This window comes from Glandiceps talaboti, chromosome 10 (assembly GCF_964340395.1).
Source record: "Glandiceps talaboti chromosome 10, keGlaTala1.1, whole genome shotgun sequence".
NCBI classification, from domain to species: Eukaryota; Metazoa; Hemichordata; class Enteropneusta; family Spengelidae; genus Glandiceps; species Glandiceps talaboti.
The window spans coordinates 23,956,673-23,975,481 of NC_135558.1; the positions used below are offsets into that span (position 1 = coordinate 23,956,673).

General features: G+C 37.4%; 1 protein-coding gene across 1 annotated transcript in view; it reads right to left on the reverse strand.

Annotated features, from left to right (window-relative positions):
- Nucleotides 1–18,809, reverse strand: part of LOC144440766 (kinesin-like protein KIF14) — a 152,694-nt gene that overhangs the window by 5,900 nt on the left and 127,985 nt on the right. Inside the window, 4 exon segments of the mRNA XM_078130145.1 lie at nt 2,175–2,418; nt 6,975–7,115; nt 16,034–16,189; nt 17,981–18,411. Of these exon segments, the coding sequence (XP_077986271.1) occupies nt 2,175–2,418; nt 6,975–7,115; nt 16,034–16,189; nt 17,981–18,411 (972 nt within the window).

Here is an 18,809-nt window from a genome sequence, read left to right on the forward strand (position 1 = left end):
TAATAATGAGCACCAAATCTTCCCTGTTGACTGCCAGTTTCAAAAAGTGGTAGTCAATGTGACTACCAACTAAAAAGGTTAATTTCAAGCTCTGCAGTGATGCATACCAGTATGTCTGTGATGCATACCTGAATACCAATATGTCTGTGATGCATACCTGTATGTTTGATGTCAGTGGTGCATACCTGTATGTTTGATGTCAGTGGTGCATACCTGTATGTCTGTCAGTGGTGCATACCTGAATACCAATATGTCTGTGATGCATACCTGAATACCAATATGTCTGTGATGCATACCTGAATACCAATATGTCTGTGGTGCATACCTGTATGTTTGATGTCAGTGGTGCATACCTGTATGTCTGATGTCAGTGGTGCATACCTGTATGTCTGTCAGTGGTGCATACCTGTATGTCTGATTGTCAGTGATGCATACCTGTATGTCTGATGTCAGTGGTGCATACCTGTATGTCTGATGTCAGTGATGCATACCTGAATACCAATATGTCTGTGATGCATACCTGAATACCAATATGTCTGTGGTGCAAACCTGTATGTTTGATGTCAGTGGTGCATACCTGTATGTCTGATGTCAGTGGTGCATACCTGTATGTCTGTCAGTGGTGCATACCTGTATGTCTGATTGTCAGTGATGCATACCTGTATGTCTGATGTCAGTGGTGCATACATGTATGTCTGATGTCAGTGATGCATACCTGTATGTCTGATTGTCAGTGATGCATACCTGTATGTCTGTCAGTGGTGCATACCTGTATGTCTGATGTCAGTGATGCATACCTGTATGTCTGATTGTCAGTGATGCATACCTGTATGTCTGTCAGTGGTGCATACCTGTATGTCTGATTGTCAGTGATGCATACCTGTATGTCTGTCAGTGGTGCATACCTGTATGTCTGATGTCAGTGATGCATACCTGTATATCAGTGGTGCATACCTTCATGTCTTATGTCAGTGATGCATACCTGTATGTCTGTCAGTGGTGCATACCTGTATGTCTGATGTCAGTGATGCATACCTGTATATCAGTGATGCATACCTGCATGTCTTATGCCAGTGGTGCATACCTGCATGTCTTATGTCTGTGATGCATACCTGTATGTCTGATGTCAGTGATGCATACCTGTATGTCTGTGATGCATACCTGTATGTCTGATGTCAGTGATGCATACCTGTATATCAGTGGTGCATACCTGCATGTCTTATGTCAGTGATGCATACCTGTATGTCTGTCAGTGATGCATACCTGTATGTCTGTCAGTGATGCATACCTGTATGTCTGTCAGTGGTGCATACCTGTATGTCTGATGTCAGTGATGCATACCTGTATATCAGTGGTGCATACCTGCATGTCTTATGTCAATGATGCATACCTGTATGTCTGTCAGTGATGCATATACCTGTATATCTGTGGTGCATACCTGTATGTCTGATGTCAGTGATGCATACCTGTATATCAGTGGTGCATACCTGCATGTCTTATGTCAGTGATGCATACCTGTATGTCTGTCAGTGATGCATACCTGTATGTCTGTCAGTGGTGCATACCTGTATGTCTGATGTCAGTGATGCATACCTGTATATCAGTGGTGCATACCTGCATGTCTTATGTCAGTGGTGCATACCTGCATGTCTTATGTCAGTGATGCATACCTGCATGTCTGATGTCAGTGATGCATACCTGTATGTCTGATGTCAGTGATGCATACCTGTATGTCTGATGTCAGTGGTGCATACCTGCATGTCTTATGTCAGTGGTGCATACCTGCATGTCTTATGTCACTGATGCATACCTGCATGTCTTATGTCAGTGATGCATACCTGTATATCTGTGGTGCATACCTGTATGTCTGATGTCTGCAATGCTTGTTTGTCAAAGGTCTGCTTACTTGACTACTATCAATACTACAGATGAAATACAAGACAAGAATGGTGATAAAAGTGTGTTTTTGGGTCCCTTGCCACAGATAATGTGAATTACTCTTCAGTATCTATTTATTTGCCAGGCCAAAGTCATTAGAATTTATAGTCTATTCACCTTTTTTACTCTGACTAATATAGACAGGATTAGGCAGCGCTATAAAATTATAAGAATGTACATATAAACCATTTAACAATAATTAGTACTTTCACTCCATTTACTTAGCAATCACATACCTTTAGGGATACATAGGCATGCATTGAAGAGTGCACTGGTGCATTCTGTTAGATTGCCAGTTTCTGTGATCATGCTCTGTGCTCTCTGATAATGTTTTGGATAATAGCTACTGGGTTTAACATTGTCAGTACTGGTGTTTGTGAATGTGCTGGCCAACTCAACCTGTATGTCCTGACACTTGACCAGTACCACCCGCACCATTACTACCACCATATGAAGCTTTGTCAGTATGCTATTGCAGAACTAGAGGGTAAAGAGAGATGACATGTACATGTTAGTAATGGTATCAATTAGAAGGTGGCATTATCATTTTAACAAATGGCAAGCAAGTATGTTCCATTGATTTGGACTATTTGATAATTGTGTGTCACAAACATTAATATTCCTCTAACAAGTCTTCACACAAGACATACCCCCTCAAATGTCACTGAATGGAGAGACATGATTCAAAAAGAAATTGGTAGCAACAAATAGGTACAACAAAGTATCTGTAATAATCCAGGGAATTGCTGAATTTCAGTAACTGAACCTGAAGATCCAGGTCAAAGGTCAATGCCAGAAAAGAAAAAAGTTTAAACCTCACATTACATGTTTGAGTTAATTGGTAAATCATGATTGTTCGTGCACTACAAATATGACTGCCATTGTGTAACCAGATTTAAACTGAATGCCTCCTGTAAGGGAATCACTAATTATGCAAACAACTCATTTAACTAAAAACAAGCGAACTATCGGTCAGAATATCTCCGCTGTTCTTTTTATTTTTTATTTTGGTAACATGTAGAAGTATTTCAGTTGTTCAGCTCTTCACTATGCAGTTTTGTTTTAGCGATGTAATAAAGTGGTTACTGGTTTCATATGATGTCTCACTATAAAACACATTTTACACAGAAAGTTGGTAATGTATTGTACTTTTATACCATAGTCACCATTTTATTGTTATGAAAATACACAAAATCTCAGAAAAATAATGACTGGGAAATGCACACACACAAAAAAAAAAGAAAAAAAAAGGATTTTTGAGGTTCACTATAAATAATTCCAGTGTTTACAGCTTTAACCCTGGAAAATTTTAATGATGAATGAAATAAACTAGGGATCTAAAATAATTTTGAGGCAATTCGAATTTCAATTTTCTAACAAATTTACCAAAAACACTGTCCATAATTGTCAACAACATTCAACTTGTAGTAGAAATAACATCGTCTGATATTTTAATTTACGAAGTGTCCCGTGACCGGTGCCTCTCAGCAGACTTGGCCAATTTTTGCCCATCATATCATTGTATTTAAACCTTGTACTTGACATTTCGCAATATTTATAATTCTCAACAAAATACCTCAACATGCCTCACCTCGCTCATACTCAAAGCAGTCCCGGTATGATCACTGACATGACCAGAGAGAACCTTTTTCGGATTTACATGTAAAACGGGGAAAGATACGCAAAACATAATGCAAAGTCTGAAGCCAAATTTACTTGCCAAATATTTGCATTTTGGAAATGGCAAGACATGTTTATGTCGTTTACATGTAAACTGTCGGCCAATAAACAAAGTTTGGTCGATTCACAGTACGCAGTGTACACAGAGTGTCGGAGACTGCTCTTGCAAGTTGCATATTAAACTTCAACCGCATGCCTAGGCCCCGGCCAAGGCATGCCTTGCTTACACAAGTTGTCTTTATTCTGATTCACTGTCACTCCAAATTGCACGACAATATAGAATTAATCACAAGTTACATCTTATCTGAAAACATCAAACTTTTATAGTGGGTCTGAAGTGTGATTTTAGTGAGTACCAAGAACTCCCGCGTTGCTGCCTGCTGTGGAAAATCAACGGGTCAAATGAGGTCAGCTTCAACTTCTCGGTCAAATCAGTCATTTTCTACCGCAAGTTCTTGCACGGACCGTTACACAAAGATCCTACTAAATTTACTTGCCATGGTTATTTAAAACACATAAAAATCCACATTTTTGTGAAATTTGTAAACTTTCCGGTCCGTATTATGAGCGAAAAACCGGGTCGAAATTTCAAGGCCTCAAGTATGCGTCCCAAATTCGTCGGAAAATCGGAATTCCTAAATGTAATTCCAAAATTTGTGTTGCTGGCACGAAAGAAGAGATATCAGTTGAGGTTTAGGCATTTACAGTATCTAAAATGGTGGACTCTAGTGAAAGTTACAGCGAGTTGAAAATACCCAAAAACAAGTCATTGAGAATGACATAGTCCCCGCTATAATTGGGTTTTAAGGAATTATCACTACTCTGATCACGCAACAACATTTGTGAACCTAAAACAAAAAGACTTAGATATGTTGTGTGTGCTTGTTGGACATGGAATATGCCTCCAACAATAAAGAATTGGTTGGGTATGGAGGATCATATCACTATGAAGATGGAGTCTGAGTTATGGCTTTGGACATGGAAAATTCACAAACAAAATGGCTGCCAGGCAGCCATATTGGATCGTATCATGACGAAAATGGATATGCACATGTATGTCATAGAACGCTGTCCTAATACCAACTTTGAATGAGATCTGTTTAAGCATGTCTGAGTTATGGCTTTGGACATGGAAAATTCACAAACAAAATGGCTGCCAGGCAGCCATATTGGATCGTATCACGACGAAAATGGATATGCACATGTATGTCATAGAACACTGTCCTAATACCAACTTTGAATGAGATCTGTTCACGCATGTCTGAGTTATGGCTTTGGACATGAAAATTCACAAACAAAATGGCTGCTAGGCGGCCATATTGGATCGTATCATGACAACGATGAATATGCACATGTATGTCATAGAACACTGTCCTAATACTAACTTTGAATGAGATCTGTTAAAGCATGTCTGAGTTATGGCTTTAGACAGGGAAAATTCGCAAACAAAATGGTTGCTAGGCGGCCATATTGGATCGTATCATAAAACAAATTGACGTGCATATGTATGCCATAGCATGTTGCCCCTGTACCAAGTTTGAAAAAATTGGTCCAGGCATCTCCAAGAAATGGCTGCGGACGGACGGACGGACGGACGGACGGACGCACGCACGGACAGACGGAACCCAATCCATAAGTTCCCGTTCCGGACTTCGTCCGTGGGGACTAATAAGGCCCATGAGCAGCCTTTCAAAGTGTAACGGGTCGCGATCTGAAGGATAGATTGTATGCAAATGATGTGTTGCAGACTGGCTGATTATGTAGAAGGGGTGCAGAATTTGGATTTGAAGTTTACAACCCTCTTTCGAACAAACACTTGTCATTTGGGCACTCAATGCGTTATGACTATAGCACATATTACATTGCTTGTTTGACGTCAATAGTGTCTTTTAAAAAGTGGCAGTTTACTTAAATTAAAGTCTCTCGTGGACTGATTTCCAATATAGCGTCGGTCACAATGCTCATTAACATATTAATTTTTTAAATTACAAAAAAAATAAATCATCAAAAATAGAAAAGAAGATGTGCTGATTTGAAATTAACAAATCTAAGTAAGCTACCCTAGCTGCGCATCAACACACCAGATATCAAAGCAATCTGACAAGTAGTATTTGAGGAGATGATGAAAATATCATTTTTGAAAACAAAATCGTAAAAAATTGAAAATGGCACAGATCAACTTGGTATGAACAAATCTGAATAGCCTCCCCCAAGGCAACATGCACACCAAATATCGAAGTATTCTGACTGTCACTTTCAGAGAAGATGATGAAAATATAAAAAGTTGACGGACAGCTATGATTCACTTATACCTCTATACACACCCATACCTAAAGCTATGCTTTCAGCTTTCGCTGACAGCGGAGCTAAAAAACTATGGTAACAGGCCTTTTTTTGGACAAATGCTCCCCAGACAAATGCACACGAACAAATGCCTCCGGTAGGACTATGGTGTGCGATTCGACCAAGAAAGGCATGTTTTAGGGTTACTTAGCATTTGTACTGTAGTGTGAATGAAAGGCGTGATTTCAGTACACAAAATATGGTTTTATCACTTTTATCGTAATGAAAATGACAAGACCAAGAAGGGTGTGATTGCTCTGAACAACGTTATCGTTAATCAGTTCGAAGAACGTTATCGTTAATCAGTTCATCGCAGGTGAACCAGCACCACCACAACGAAAAAGATACAAGGAGTCAGAGACCAGGATCAGAGAAATTGTTGCTGGACTTTTTGTGGGGAATAGCCCACAACCTCCAGTTTTGAATATTGTAGTACTGTTAAGTATTTATGCAAGCAGATTCCGGAGTTCTACACTTAAGCAATTCCTATTAACTATCTTATTTGAAAATCAAATCAAAAAGTGTTTATCACACTTTGTTGTTTGTATTTTTCTTTGTTGTCATCACAATTTCAGCATGCCCAAAATAAAATGTGTATGTGTATATAACAGTGACTATATTTGAGTCAAATCATTTTTAACATAATTACACCACCCAAAATCACACATTGCTTGGTCGAAAAAACATCTTCCAAGCTAGCTTCGGTCCGTTTATCAATAATACAATACAAGTGATAACCAGATTTAAACTGAATGCCTTCCTTAAGGATAGTCTTGCAATTTCATGATTTATGCAAGAAATTTAGCTCTAAATCTGTGATTTTTTCAAGTCCCAGTGAAAGTTAGTTGTCAAAAACATTGTTTGCCAGGAAAGCTTGCCATCCTTGACTGCACTCGGCTTATATGTAAGTAATAGCTTAATTTTGATGGTCTACCCATCAAAGTCTCCAAAGACAGCTTGCATCTGATATTATGTAGTTTCTAATAAATCTTGGTACTTGATGACAAACTTACATCATCCCTAGTAATTCTGTTTTCTATCAGCTCAGTTACTCTTCCTTCATAGTGGTTTGTCATCTTTATTCCACCTTGTAAAGTCCTGTCTATGAACACATCAATACCATCAACAAATGACTGCTTTATAGACGTACATATCTGCAATATATAAGATTTGAAGTTTGTCATTGTTGATAATTCCTAACATTATAATTTCATTCAAAAAGACAAAAACAATAATAATAAAAAAAAGATTTATATAACGGCTAAAATCCACAGAGACAGTGATCAGAGCCATTTAAAATACTATCTAAAGAAGGCAAGATTTAAAAAGATGTGTTTTCAGCATATGTTTAAAAACATTGAAATTATTATAATGACGGATTTGGAGAGGGAGAGCATTCCATAAAACTGGTGAAGCAACACTGAAAGCCCTGTCACTATGTTTTTGTCCTGGCTGTAATGGTGTTTAAAATGGTCAGCAGAATGTAGACTATGTCCCGGGACATAGAGACTGACTAACTCACTAAGATATGGAGAACCTGAACCATAAAGACATTTAAAAGTGATGACTAAGATTTTATAAATAATACATTGACATACAGACAACCAATGTAATTCCTGTAGAGGTGGAGTGATGTGAACGTGGTGCTTCAAACATGTAATAATTCTGGCTGCAAAATTTTGTACATGTTGAATGCAATTTATAGAGTAATGAGGTATACTGTGTAACAATGAATTGCATGAATCAATGTGAGAAGAAACAAGCAGTCATCGGAGATGACTCACTACCCGCAATGGATGTTTCAGACAATTGCCACAAGTTATGGTAGTGTGATGTATAAGATTGTATGAAATATAGTGGCAATGGCATTGTAGGACAACTGTATAATTGATTGAATATTTGCATACATCTTTTGAATGTTAATTTATTTGTCTATTAATCCCTGTTGTTACCTTTTCAATATAAGTGATCATTTGGCTGTTGCTATGGGTGTGGTCTAGTTGCTAGGCACATTTACATACATTATTTGAATGTTATTCAATTGTCTATTAATACATATCATTATCTTTGAAATATACCAGATTGCTTGGTTGTTGCCATGGGCGTGGTCCTGTTGCTAGGCACATTTACATTCCTTGAATGTTTACTCAATTGTCTATTCGTCACTGTTATCTTTGCGATGTGCATGATCATTTGGCTGTTGCTATGGGTGTGGTCTTGTTGCTAGGTTCATTTGCACACATTTTAAAAAATTTAGTTCACTTATCTAAAAATCCCTGTTGTTATCTTTGTGAAAAACACCACCGTTTGGCTGTTGCTATGGCTGTGGTCATGGTTGCATACATTTTACAAATTTTTGTTTACTTGTCTAAAATCCCTGTTGTTATCTTTGTGAAAAACACCACCATTTGGCTGTTGCTATGGCTGTGGTCATAGTTGCTAAGGAGAATTGCATACATTTTTTTGAATGTTTACTGACTTGCCTACCTGATGATGTTGTCATTTGACCAAAACACACAGCCATTTGGTTGTTGCCAGGGGCATGGTCATTGTTGCTAGGGCCAAACTGTTTTATAGAAAATCTGCAGAACAACACTTCTAAGAAAATTCCCTTCAAATTCAGGACAATCTGCCCAGTAGTTTTGTTTGTCTTTTTTACCACAAGTTGGTTGTTCCTATGGGCGTGGTCACTGTTGCTACGACAGAAATGTTTTACAGAAAATCTGCAGAATAACACTTCTAAGAACATTCCCACCAAATTTCAGGCCAATCTGCCCAGTAGTTTTGGAGTTTAACTTTTTTGACCAAAAATCATGTTTTTTGACCCAAAAATGGCTCTAAGTCATCTAAATTGCATCATATCCCAAAGCAAATTGACATGTATACGTAAATGACTTAGTGATAGTTCAATATCCATTTAATAAATTTGAAAAAATCGGTCAATGAATGTCCAAGATATGACTTCGGACGCATGCACGCATGGACGGAACCCAATCTATAAGCCCCTGTCCCAGACTACGTCCGGCAGGGGCTAACAAGCAAATGAACTAGTTATTCAGTGGCAGACTTAGAGAGATATTTATGAACAAGAGCAATACGGTGAATATGAAACATGAAATAACAACAAATCTGACTACATGTAACACAATGCTTCATAGTGAGACATCAACAAGAATCAAGGATGACTCCAAGGCTCTTGCCTTCAACGCATCACCAATACAAATATTTTGTGCACCATTGTAATGTAAGCAGGGTCATAATTTCCTGAAAAAATAACAAATTCAGTTTAATCGTCATTAAGGCAAAGGAAATTTGAAGACATCCAAGCTCTGACGTCGTAAATACATGATTCAAGATTTCTAACTGTATCATCATAAGCTGTAGGAGGTACAAATTGGAGTCATCGGCATGGAAATTGTATTTACAACCACGGCTGGCAACCACATCGCCCAGAGGAGATGTGTAAACATTGAACAAAATCGGGCCAAGGACCGAGCCTTGAGGTACGCCAGTATCAAGAGGGTAATATGGTGACTGAGCAGAGTTTATGATGACAGATTTTCTACAATCAAAAAGATAAGATTCAAACCACCACAATGCATTACCAGAGATACCCAGACGATCATGCAAGTGAGTTAACAACAGCTTGTGATTAACTCTATCAAAAGCAGTGGAAACCAAATCAAGAGTACATAGTATGTCATTTGTAACCTTTCAGTAGAATGACCAGGTTTATAAGCTGATTGTGTAAAGGTTCATCTACATGTATAAGGAATTTGAAGCAATGTGGGCTTTCAGTCTAATAGCAACAATGCATTCCAGAACTTTGATAAAAATACCGCCAATGGCGGTGTAGCACAACTGTTCAGTTTTTAAAAATGTTTATCCATATGCTAGTCCATGCTAACAATAGGTGTTCATTTGCTGAATGACTATCCAGTTGCCTATCCAACCATATTGCTATCTTTGCGATATACACGATCATTTGGCTGTTGCTATGGGTGTAGTCATGTCACTAGATATATTGCATACAGTTTTGTATGTTTTTGTTCACTTGTGTATGAATTTCTGATATTATCTTTGCAATATATGTGATCATTTGGCTGTTGCTATGGGCGTGTTCTTGTTGCTAGACAAATTTACATTACATTTTTTGAATGTTTATTCAATTGTTTATTAATCCCTGTTCTCTGTGAAAACACACAATGGTTTGGCTGTTGCCATGGGCGTGGCCATGGTTGCTAGGGATATTTCCAGACATTTGTTTTTGTTTTTGAATGTTTACTCAATTGCCTACCAGGTGATGTTCTTATTTAACCAAAAATACACCGCCATTTGGTTGTTGCTAAGGGTGTGGTCATGGTTGCTAGGGCCAATTGTGTCAAAACATTTTGAAGAAAATCTGCATAATAACACTAAGAAACATCTCACCAAGTTTCAGTCTCATTGACCAAGCACTTTGTGAGATATAAGTTTTTGAACAAAAATTCACATTTGTACACCTAATTTGCATATCACTCATGACATCATTAATAATTCTATAAAGCCCTAAATGCATTCCCATTAAATTTCAGCCAAATCTGCTTGGTAGTTTTGGAATGATTGATTTTTGACCAATAAGACACATTTTTTGCCCTAATTTGCATATCACTGTTGGGACCATCATGTGATGAACAATTCTTAGTAAAAACACTCTGAAGAATGTTTCACCCAAATTTCAGCCCAATCTTCCCAGTGGTTTTTGAGTTAAAGTTTTTAGACCAAAAATCACATTTTTTGACCCAAATCACAAACAATTGGTAAGATCATTTTGATTTGAACAATTTCCCAACTGGATACCAAAGGTAATGGATCCACCAAATATCATGGCAATCGGTTCAGTGGTTTTTGACTTTAAGTTGTTCACACACACACACACACACACACACACACACACACACACACACACACACACACATATACAGATGCTGGGCGATCCCTATAGCACTACTGAACCTCAGTTCAGTTGTGCTAAAAATGGCAGATTAGAAACTGGACGATAGTTCTTGAGAATATTGCAATCAAGCGAGGGTCTTTTTCAGAAGAGGTATAACAACTGCTTGTTTGAAAGAGGAGGGCACAAAATCAGACCAGTTCAAACTGAATGCCTTCCGTACGGATTTATGCAAGAAATTTAGCTCTATATCTGTGATTCGATAGTTGTCAAAAATGTTGTTCAAATGCCCACCACACCTCCTATTCTCAACACAGGAATGCTTGCCATCCTCGACTTCACTTGGCTTTCGCGATCCCCTACATACCCGGGATATGGCATGTGCCTATTGAACTTCCTTCTGTCCCACCACAAGTTTACACATTCTCAAGATTTTGTTGAGTGACGCGCCCTTACTGTACACTAATTATATAGAGGTCAATGTATAGGTCACCATTATTGATACATTGTCGCAAAATTTTCTTCATAGGCTATAGGCGAGGCTTGGTCTATTTTCCATTTTGACCACACACATTTGGGTATAAATTATATATGTGATAAATATGTGAGAGTATTTATATCCTGAGATACAGAGCTAGATAAATGATTATGTACAAGCCTTGCAACAAACAGCGATAGTTTGTTATCGAGAAAAATCGGAAAAGAACACGGTAAAAAGGAGACAGTTTGAGGTCAATATAATACTTCCTAAACTTCTAATTGAAAATCTAATAGATACGATTTCTCTTTATTCATCTGCGCATTAGTGTGTGAAATTTGATAAAGATAAGTCTATATTTGAAATTGAAACGATGATAAATATAGCACCTGTTTGTGAACTCTGCGCTCATTGTAAACCTATTTTAACTCTTTCACCACCAATTCCCGCTATTGCGGGAACGCTCTAGGGTGCCCACCAATTCCTGCTATTGCGGGAACGGCAAAGTTCATTCACCTACCTCGCCGTTATGCCATTTAACGGCAGCTATTGCTGCAAAAATTGCTGCCATAACTAAGTTCCACACATGCGTATTAGCTTTGTTTATCTACACAGCCATTTTGAAAGCATGACAGTGAACGGTATCTGGAGTATGATTCAAATGGCAAGCGATCGTAATTTTTTGTGCGTTTTTCGCTCACAAAATCGAATTTCAACATGGCGGAAGTAATTAATCACAGCATGGTCTACGATATAAATTATGTCGCTATCTGTGGATATTTCGACAGAATTTGACTCGAAATACATCGTTGAATACAAGTATTTAGCTATGGGAACACATTGTACTTGTGTGTAAGCATCAAAGTCCCGCTAAGGCCGTGTGAGCTGCCGGCGGCAGTTTACGGTTGAATTTTTGAATGTCGTTCAAATTTATGCAATCTTGTGACCATGCTGACGCCCATGCTAACATTCTGGGTGTAATTTTGGGCTATATCATGGATTATTTTGGTTTTATTTCTTTTTGTTACGGCTCAATAATGACTTGTATTTGTATTAGCTCAGTGTGTAAAGGTCAGTGGTGGGAAACTTACTTGATGATATGGGCGATTTTCCGATCGGATTTTTTATGTGCGTTTTTCAATGTAAAATTAAAATTTCAACATCGCCTAAGCAAAATCATGGAACTAACTCTTATGCTTCATGCATAGTTAGAGTACGTGTTCTTGTCATGGAACTAACTCTTATGCTTCATGCATAGTTAGAGTACGTGTTCTTGTCATGGAACTAACTCTTATGCTTCATGCATAGTTAGAGTACGTGTTCTTATCATGGAACTAACTCTCATACTTCATACATAGTTAGAGTGTGTTCTTGTCATGGAACTAACTCTTATACTTCATACATAGTTAGAGTACGTGTTCTTGTCATGGAACTAACTCTTATACTTCATACATAGTTAGAGTGTGTTCTTGTCATGGAACTAACTCTTATGCTTCATACATAGTTAGAGTGTGTTCTTGTCATGGAACTAACTCTCATACTTCATACATAGTTAGAGTGTGTTCTTGTCATGGAACTAACTCTCATACTTCATACATAGTTAGAGTGTGTTCTTGTCATGGAACTAACTCTTATACTTCATACATAGTTAGAGTACGTGTTCTTATCATGGAACTAACTCTTATGCTTTGTGCATAGTTAGAGTACGTGTTGTTGTCATGGAACTAACTCTTATGCTTCATACATAGTTAGAGTGTGTTCTTGTCATGGAACTAACTCTTATGCTTCATACATAGTTAGAGTACGTGTTCTTGTCATGGAACTAACTCTTATGCTTTGTGCATAGTTAGAGTGTGTTCTTGTCATGGAACTAACTCTTATGCTTCATACATAGTTAGAGTACGTGTTCTTGTCATGGAACTAACTCTTATACTTCATACATAGTTGGAGTACGTGTTCTTGTCATGGAACTAACTCTTATGCTTCATGCATAGTTAGAGTACGTGTTCTTGTCATGGAACTAACTCTTATGCTTCATGCATAGTTAGAGTACGTGTTCTTGTCATGGAACTAACTCTTATGCTTCATGCATAGTTAGAGTGTGTTCTTGTCATGGAACTAACTCTTATGCTTCATGCATAGTTAGAGTACGTGTTCTTGTCATGGAACTAACTCTTATGCTTCATGCATAGTTAGAGTACGTGTTCTTGTCATGGAACTAACTCTTATGCTTCATGCATAGTTAGAGTACGTGTTCTTGTCATGGAACTAACTCTTATGCTTCATGCATAGTTAGAGTGTGTTCTTGTCATGGAACTAACTCTTATGCTTCATGCATAGTTAGAGTACATGTTCTTGTCATGGAACTAACTCTTATGCTTCATGCATAGTTAGAGTGTGTTCTTGTCATGGAACTAACTCTTATATGCTTCATACATAGTTAGAGTGTGTTCTTGTCATGGAACTAACTCTCATACTTCATACATAGTTAGAGTGTGTTCTTGTCATGGAACTAACTCATATACTTCATACATAGTTAGAGTACGTGTTCTTGTCATGGAACTAACTCTTATGCTTCATGCATAGTTAGAGTACGTGTTCTTGTCATGGAACTAACTCTTATGCTTCATGCATAGTTAGAGTACGTGTTCTTGTCATGGAACTAACTCTTATGCTTCATACATAGTTAGAGTACGTGTTCTTGTCATGGAACTAACTCTTATACTTCATACATAGTTAGAGTACGTGTTCTTGTCATGGAACTAACTCTTATGCTTCATGCATAGTTAGAGTACGTGTTCTTGTCATGGAACTAACTCTTATGCTTCATACATAGTTAGAGTACGTGTTCTTGTCATGGAACTAACTCTTATACTTCATACATAGTTAGAGTACGTGTTCTTGTCATGGAACTAACTCTTATGCTTCATGCATAGTTAGAGTGTGTTCTTGTCATGGAACTAACTCTTATGCTTCATACATAGTTAGAGTACGTGTTCTTGTCATGGAACTAACTCTTATGCTTCATGCATAGTTAGAGTGTGTTCTTGTCATGGAACTAACTCTCATACTTCATGCATAGTTAGAGTGTGTTCTTGTCATGGAACTAACTCTTATGCTTCATGCATAGTTAGAGTACGTGTTCTTGTCATGGAACTAACTCTTATGCTTCATGCATAGTTAGAGTGTGTTCTTGTCATGGAACTAACTCTTATGCTTCATGCATAGTTAGAGTACGTGTTCTTGTCATGGAACTAACTCTTATACTTCATACATAGTTAGAGTACGTGTTCTTATCATGGAACTAACTCTTATGCTTCATACATAGTTAGAGTGTGTTCTTGTCATGGAACTAACTCTCATACTTCATACATAGTTAGAGTGTGTTCTTGTCATGGAACAAACTCATATGCTTCATACATAGTTAGAGTACGTGTTCTTGTCATGGAACTAACTCTTATACTTCATACATAGTTAGAGTGTGTTCTTGTCATGGAACTAACTCTCATACTTCATACATAGTTAGAGTGTGTTCTTGTCATGGAACAAACTCATATGCTTCATACATAGTTAGAGTACGTGTTCTTGTCATGGAACTAACTCTTATGCTTTGTGCATAGTTAGAGTGTGTTCTTGTCATGGAACTAACTCTTATGCTTCATGCATAGTTAGAGTGTGTTCTTGTCATGGAACTAACTCTTATACTTCATACATAGTTAGAGTACGTGTTCTTGTCATGGAACTAACTCTTATGCTTCATGCATAGTTAGAGTGTGTTCTTGTCATGGAACTAACTCTTATGCTTCATGCATAGTTAGAGTGTGTTCTTGTCATGGAACTAACTCTTATGCTTCATGCATAGTTAGAGTGTGTTCTTGTCATGGAACTAACTCTTATGCTTCATGCATAGTTAGAGTGTGTTCTTGTCATGGAACTAACTCTTATACTTCATGCATAGTTAGAGTACGTGTTCTTGTCATGGAACTAACTCTTATGCTTCATGCATAGTTAGAGTGTGTTCTTGTCATGGAACTAACTCTTATGCTTCATGCATAGTTAGAGTACTTGTTCTTGTCATGGAACTAACTCTTATGCTTCATGCATAGTTAGAGTGTGTTCTTGTCATGGAACTAACTCTTATACTTCATGCATAGTTAGAGTACGTGTTCTTGTCATGGAACTAACTCTTATGCTTCATGCATAGTTAGAGTGTGTTCTTGTCATGGAACTAACTCTTATGCTTCATGCATAGTTAGAGTACGTGTTCTTGTCATGGAACTAACTCTTATACTTCATACATAGTTAGAGTGTGTTCTTGTCATGGAACTAACTCTTATGCTTCATGCATATTTAGAGTACGTGTTCTTGTCATGGAACTAACTCTTATGCTTCATACATAGTTAGAGTACGTGTTCTTGTCATGGAACTAACTCTTATGCTTCATACATAGTTAGAGTACGTGTTCTTGTCATGGAACTAACTCTTATGCTTCATGCATAGTTAGAGTACGTGTTCTTGTCATGGAACTAACTCTTATACTTCATACATAGTTAGAGTGTGTTCTTGTCATGGAACTAACTCCAGGGTCAGGGTAGACTTCATACAATGTTTACATCTGTTTATAAATACTTGACAACAATGACATAGGTCACATTGCTTACCTGTTCTAAAGTTGAAGCTGAGCCCTGACTCATTACTGCTATATCAGTTTCAGTTGCTATGGCCAATTCTCCAATAATCCTGGCAAGGAAATCTAAACTGTGTACAAGCTGCTTACAAGACTCTGATATCATGCTGTCAATCTCATTTTCACAACCCTGGAAAAAACAAGATGATATGTAACGTGACCTCTGCTATAGTCTGTTTTCAGTACTATCCTGAACAAAAACCAAAATAAAAGAAAACACACACACACACACACACACACACACACACACACACACACACACACACACACACATGCACTGGGATAACGTCATCAGATAATCATGATCATGAATATTCAAATAAGGAACATAAACATCCTAAATGTAAAAATAGCACAAATTGCGTTGTAGCACAACTGTATTTGGCTGTTGCTATGAGCATGGTCTTGTTGCTAGGCATATATGCTTACATTTTTGGAATCGTTATTCACTTAGCTATGACATGTTTCATCTTTGCAATATACATCATCATTTGGCTGTTGCTATGGGCATGGTTTTTTTGCTAGGCATATTTGCATAATTTTTTATATTTCTTGAATCTTTATTCACTTACCTACCCATCCCTGTTGCTATCTTTGTAATATGCATAATCATTTCACTGTTGCTAAGGGCATGGCCATGGTTGCTAGGGCTAGTTGTGTCAAAATGTTCTGAATAATAATAGCAGAATAACACCTCCAGAAACATTCTCACTAAGTTTTTGACCAAAATTGAGATATTTAGTCCTAAATTGCATATCGCCGATAGGATCATCATGTTGTAAATACACCTTCATTTACATAGTACATATCTCTAGATGCATCCCCAGTAAATTTTAGCCCAAACTGCTCAGTAGTTTTGGAATTATAGAATTTTGCCAAACAAGATAAATTTTTACACCTAATTTGCATAACTCTGAAGGGATCATTACGTCATGAACAATTCTTAATCTGAACAGTACTAAGAATATTTCAACCAAATTTCAACCCAATCTGCTCAGTAGTTTTGGAATTATAGATTTTTTTAAAAAAAAGACAAATTCTTAGCGCTAATTTTTATATCACTGATTTGATCATCATGTCATCTAAATATGTCATGTGAATATGATATATCAGGGTTTAGAATTAAGTGATGTGGGGGGGGGGGGGGTCAGCCTGTTTTCAGACTTTTCGTCGGCCTGGTGGAGAAATCTATCATTTCATAAAGAGAACTGTACATTGTAAGTTATTACAATAGAATGTACACATTCATGCCTGTATATTCAACGTCAACATCCTGTCATGTTGGAGATACAGCTCCAAAGTAAAACAGACACAAATTTGAAATTCACCAAAAAGTGTCATTCTTTACTTGCTTGAACCCTATAAATCATCAAATTTTGTAGTTCCTTTCTTTTGTTTTGACGTTGGACTGTGGGTGACAATTTCTTTTACATTGTTTACCAGCCTCATATCCATTGCACATGGCATTTGTTGTTGACTACTAAAGTTACGCATTGACTACTTAATATTCATTAAAGTTGGTAACATATCACAGCCACTGCCAGAGCGTGGCTTGAGAGAATAGCCAATCACAGCACAAGATGTATAGATATATCCCTTCATGATAGGACAATATCTCTTATCATATGTGACCAGTACTACATGTAGTAATAGCCAGTTTACTTGAACAACACAGAAGTATTATTTTGTTTGATCGGAAATGGACCCACACTCTCTTTCAAAACATAATATTTTCATTTGTAACCCATTTTGTAAAATTTAAATATTCCTTACAAAATTGCCTTTCACTAAATTTCATGTCATTTCTATTAACATCTCGGCAGAAGTAGGCAGAGAAATGACAAGAGTAGGTGGGTACTTTCTCCGGCTACCTGCTTCTAATGAAACTGCAGAAGGCCATGATTATTAGTATAGTTCTTACCTGTAACAGTTTTACAACATTACCAGCTATTTTCTTTGAAGTTTCAGTCATCTGTTGTGTCAAATCATGAACAAGTCCACTGTCTAAACTGGCATGGTATGAACTCCAGAGTGAGATGTGTGACAGTAGTGAATCCACAGCTATACTAGCTTCCAGTATATTTTTTGATAAATTCTCTGAGCTTTCCAAATGTTCTGAATCAGCTTCGCTGTCTCTAGATCTGTAGCACTTGCTTTCTATGACTTGTACAGCTGATTTGAGTCTATGCATGTTGTAGAGTATCATGTCAACAACTCCAAGTTCCAGGGTGTCTGTGTTATTATATCTGTCTAAAGATGTGATCAGGAAACTTCTACACATTTGATGAAGAGACTGGGAAGGGTTTGGTATCACACTACTTGTAGATGACCTGCTGTCCAGTCTTGAAATGCCTGCACAATGTGTACATTATGAGTTTACAAAGCAAGAGCATGAAACAATAATTCTATTTCCTCATCCTAAGCTGATGTTCAGTTCTTGGTTCATACCTTACTAAAATATGTGTTCTAGGCATTACAAAAGATTTTACTACGTGTTTGTGATGAATCAGATTAGTTAGAGGGGAATTTGAATCACATATTACAAGACACACTGGGGCGAAGTCAATGGGGTAGGTGGTTCTGACATGTCAAGACCAACCCCATTGACTTCACCACAATGTGTCCTTCTCGGTTAAGTACAATTAACTTCTACTATTTTGTAACAACTTCAAATACTTTGGAATATGTGATTCAAATTCCTCTGTAACTAATCTGCAAACATCCCAATGATAGTGATATTTGATATGAAC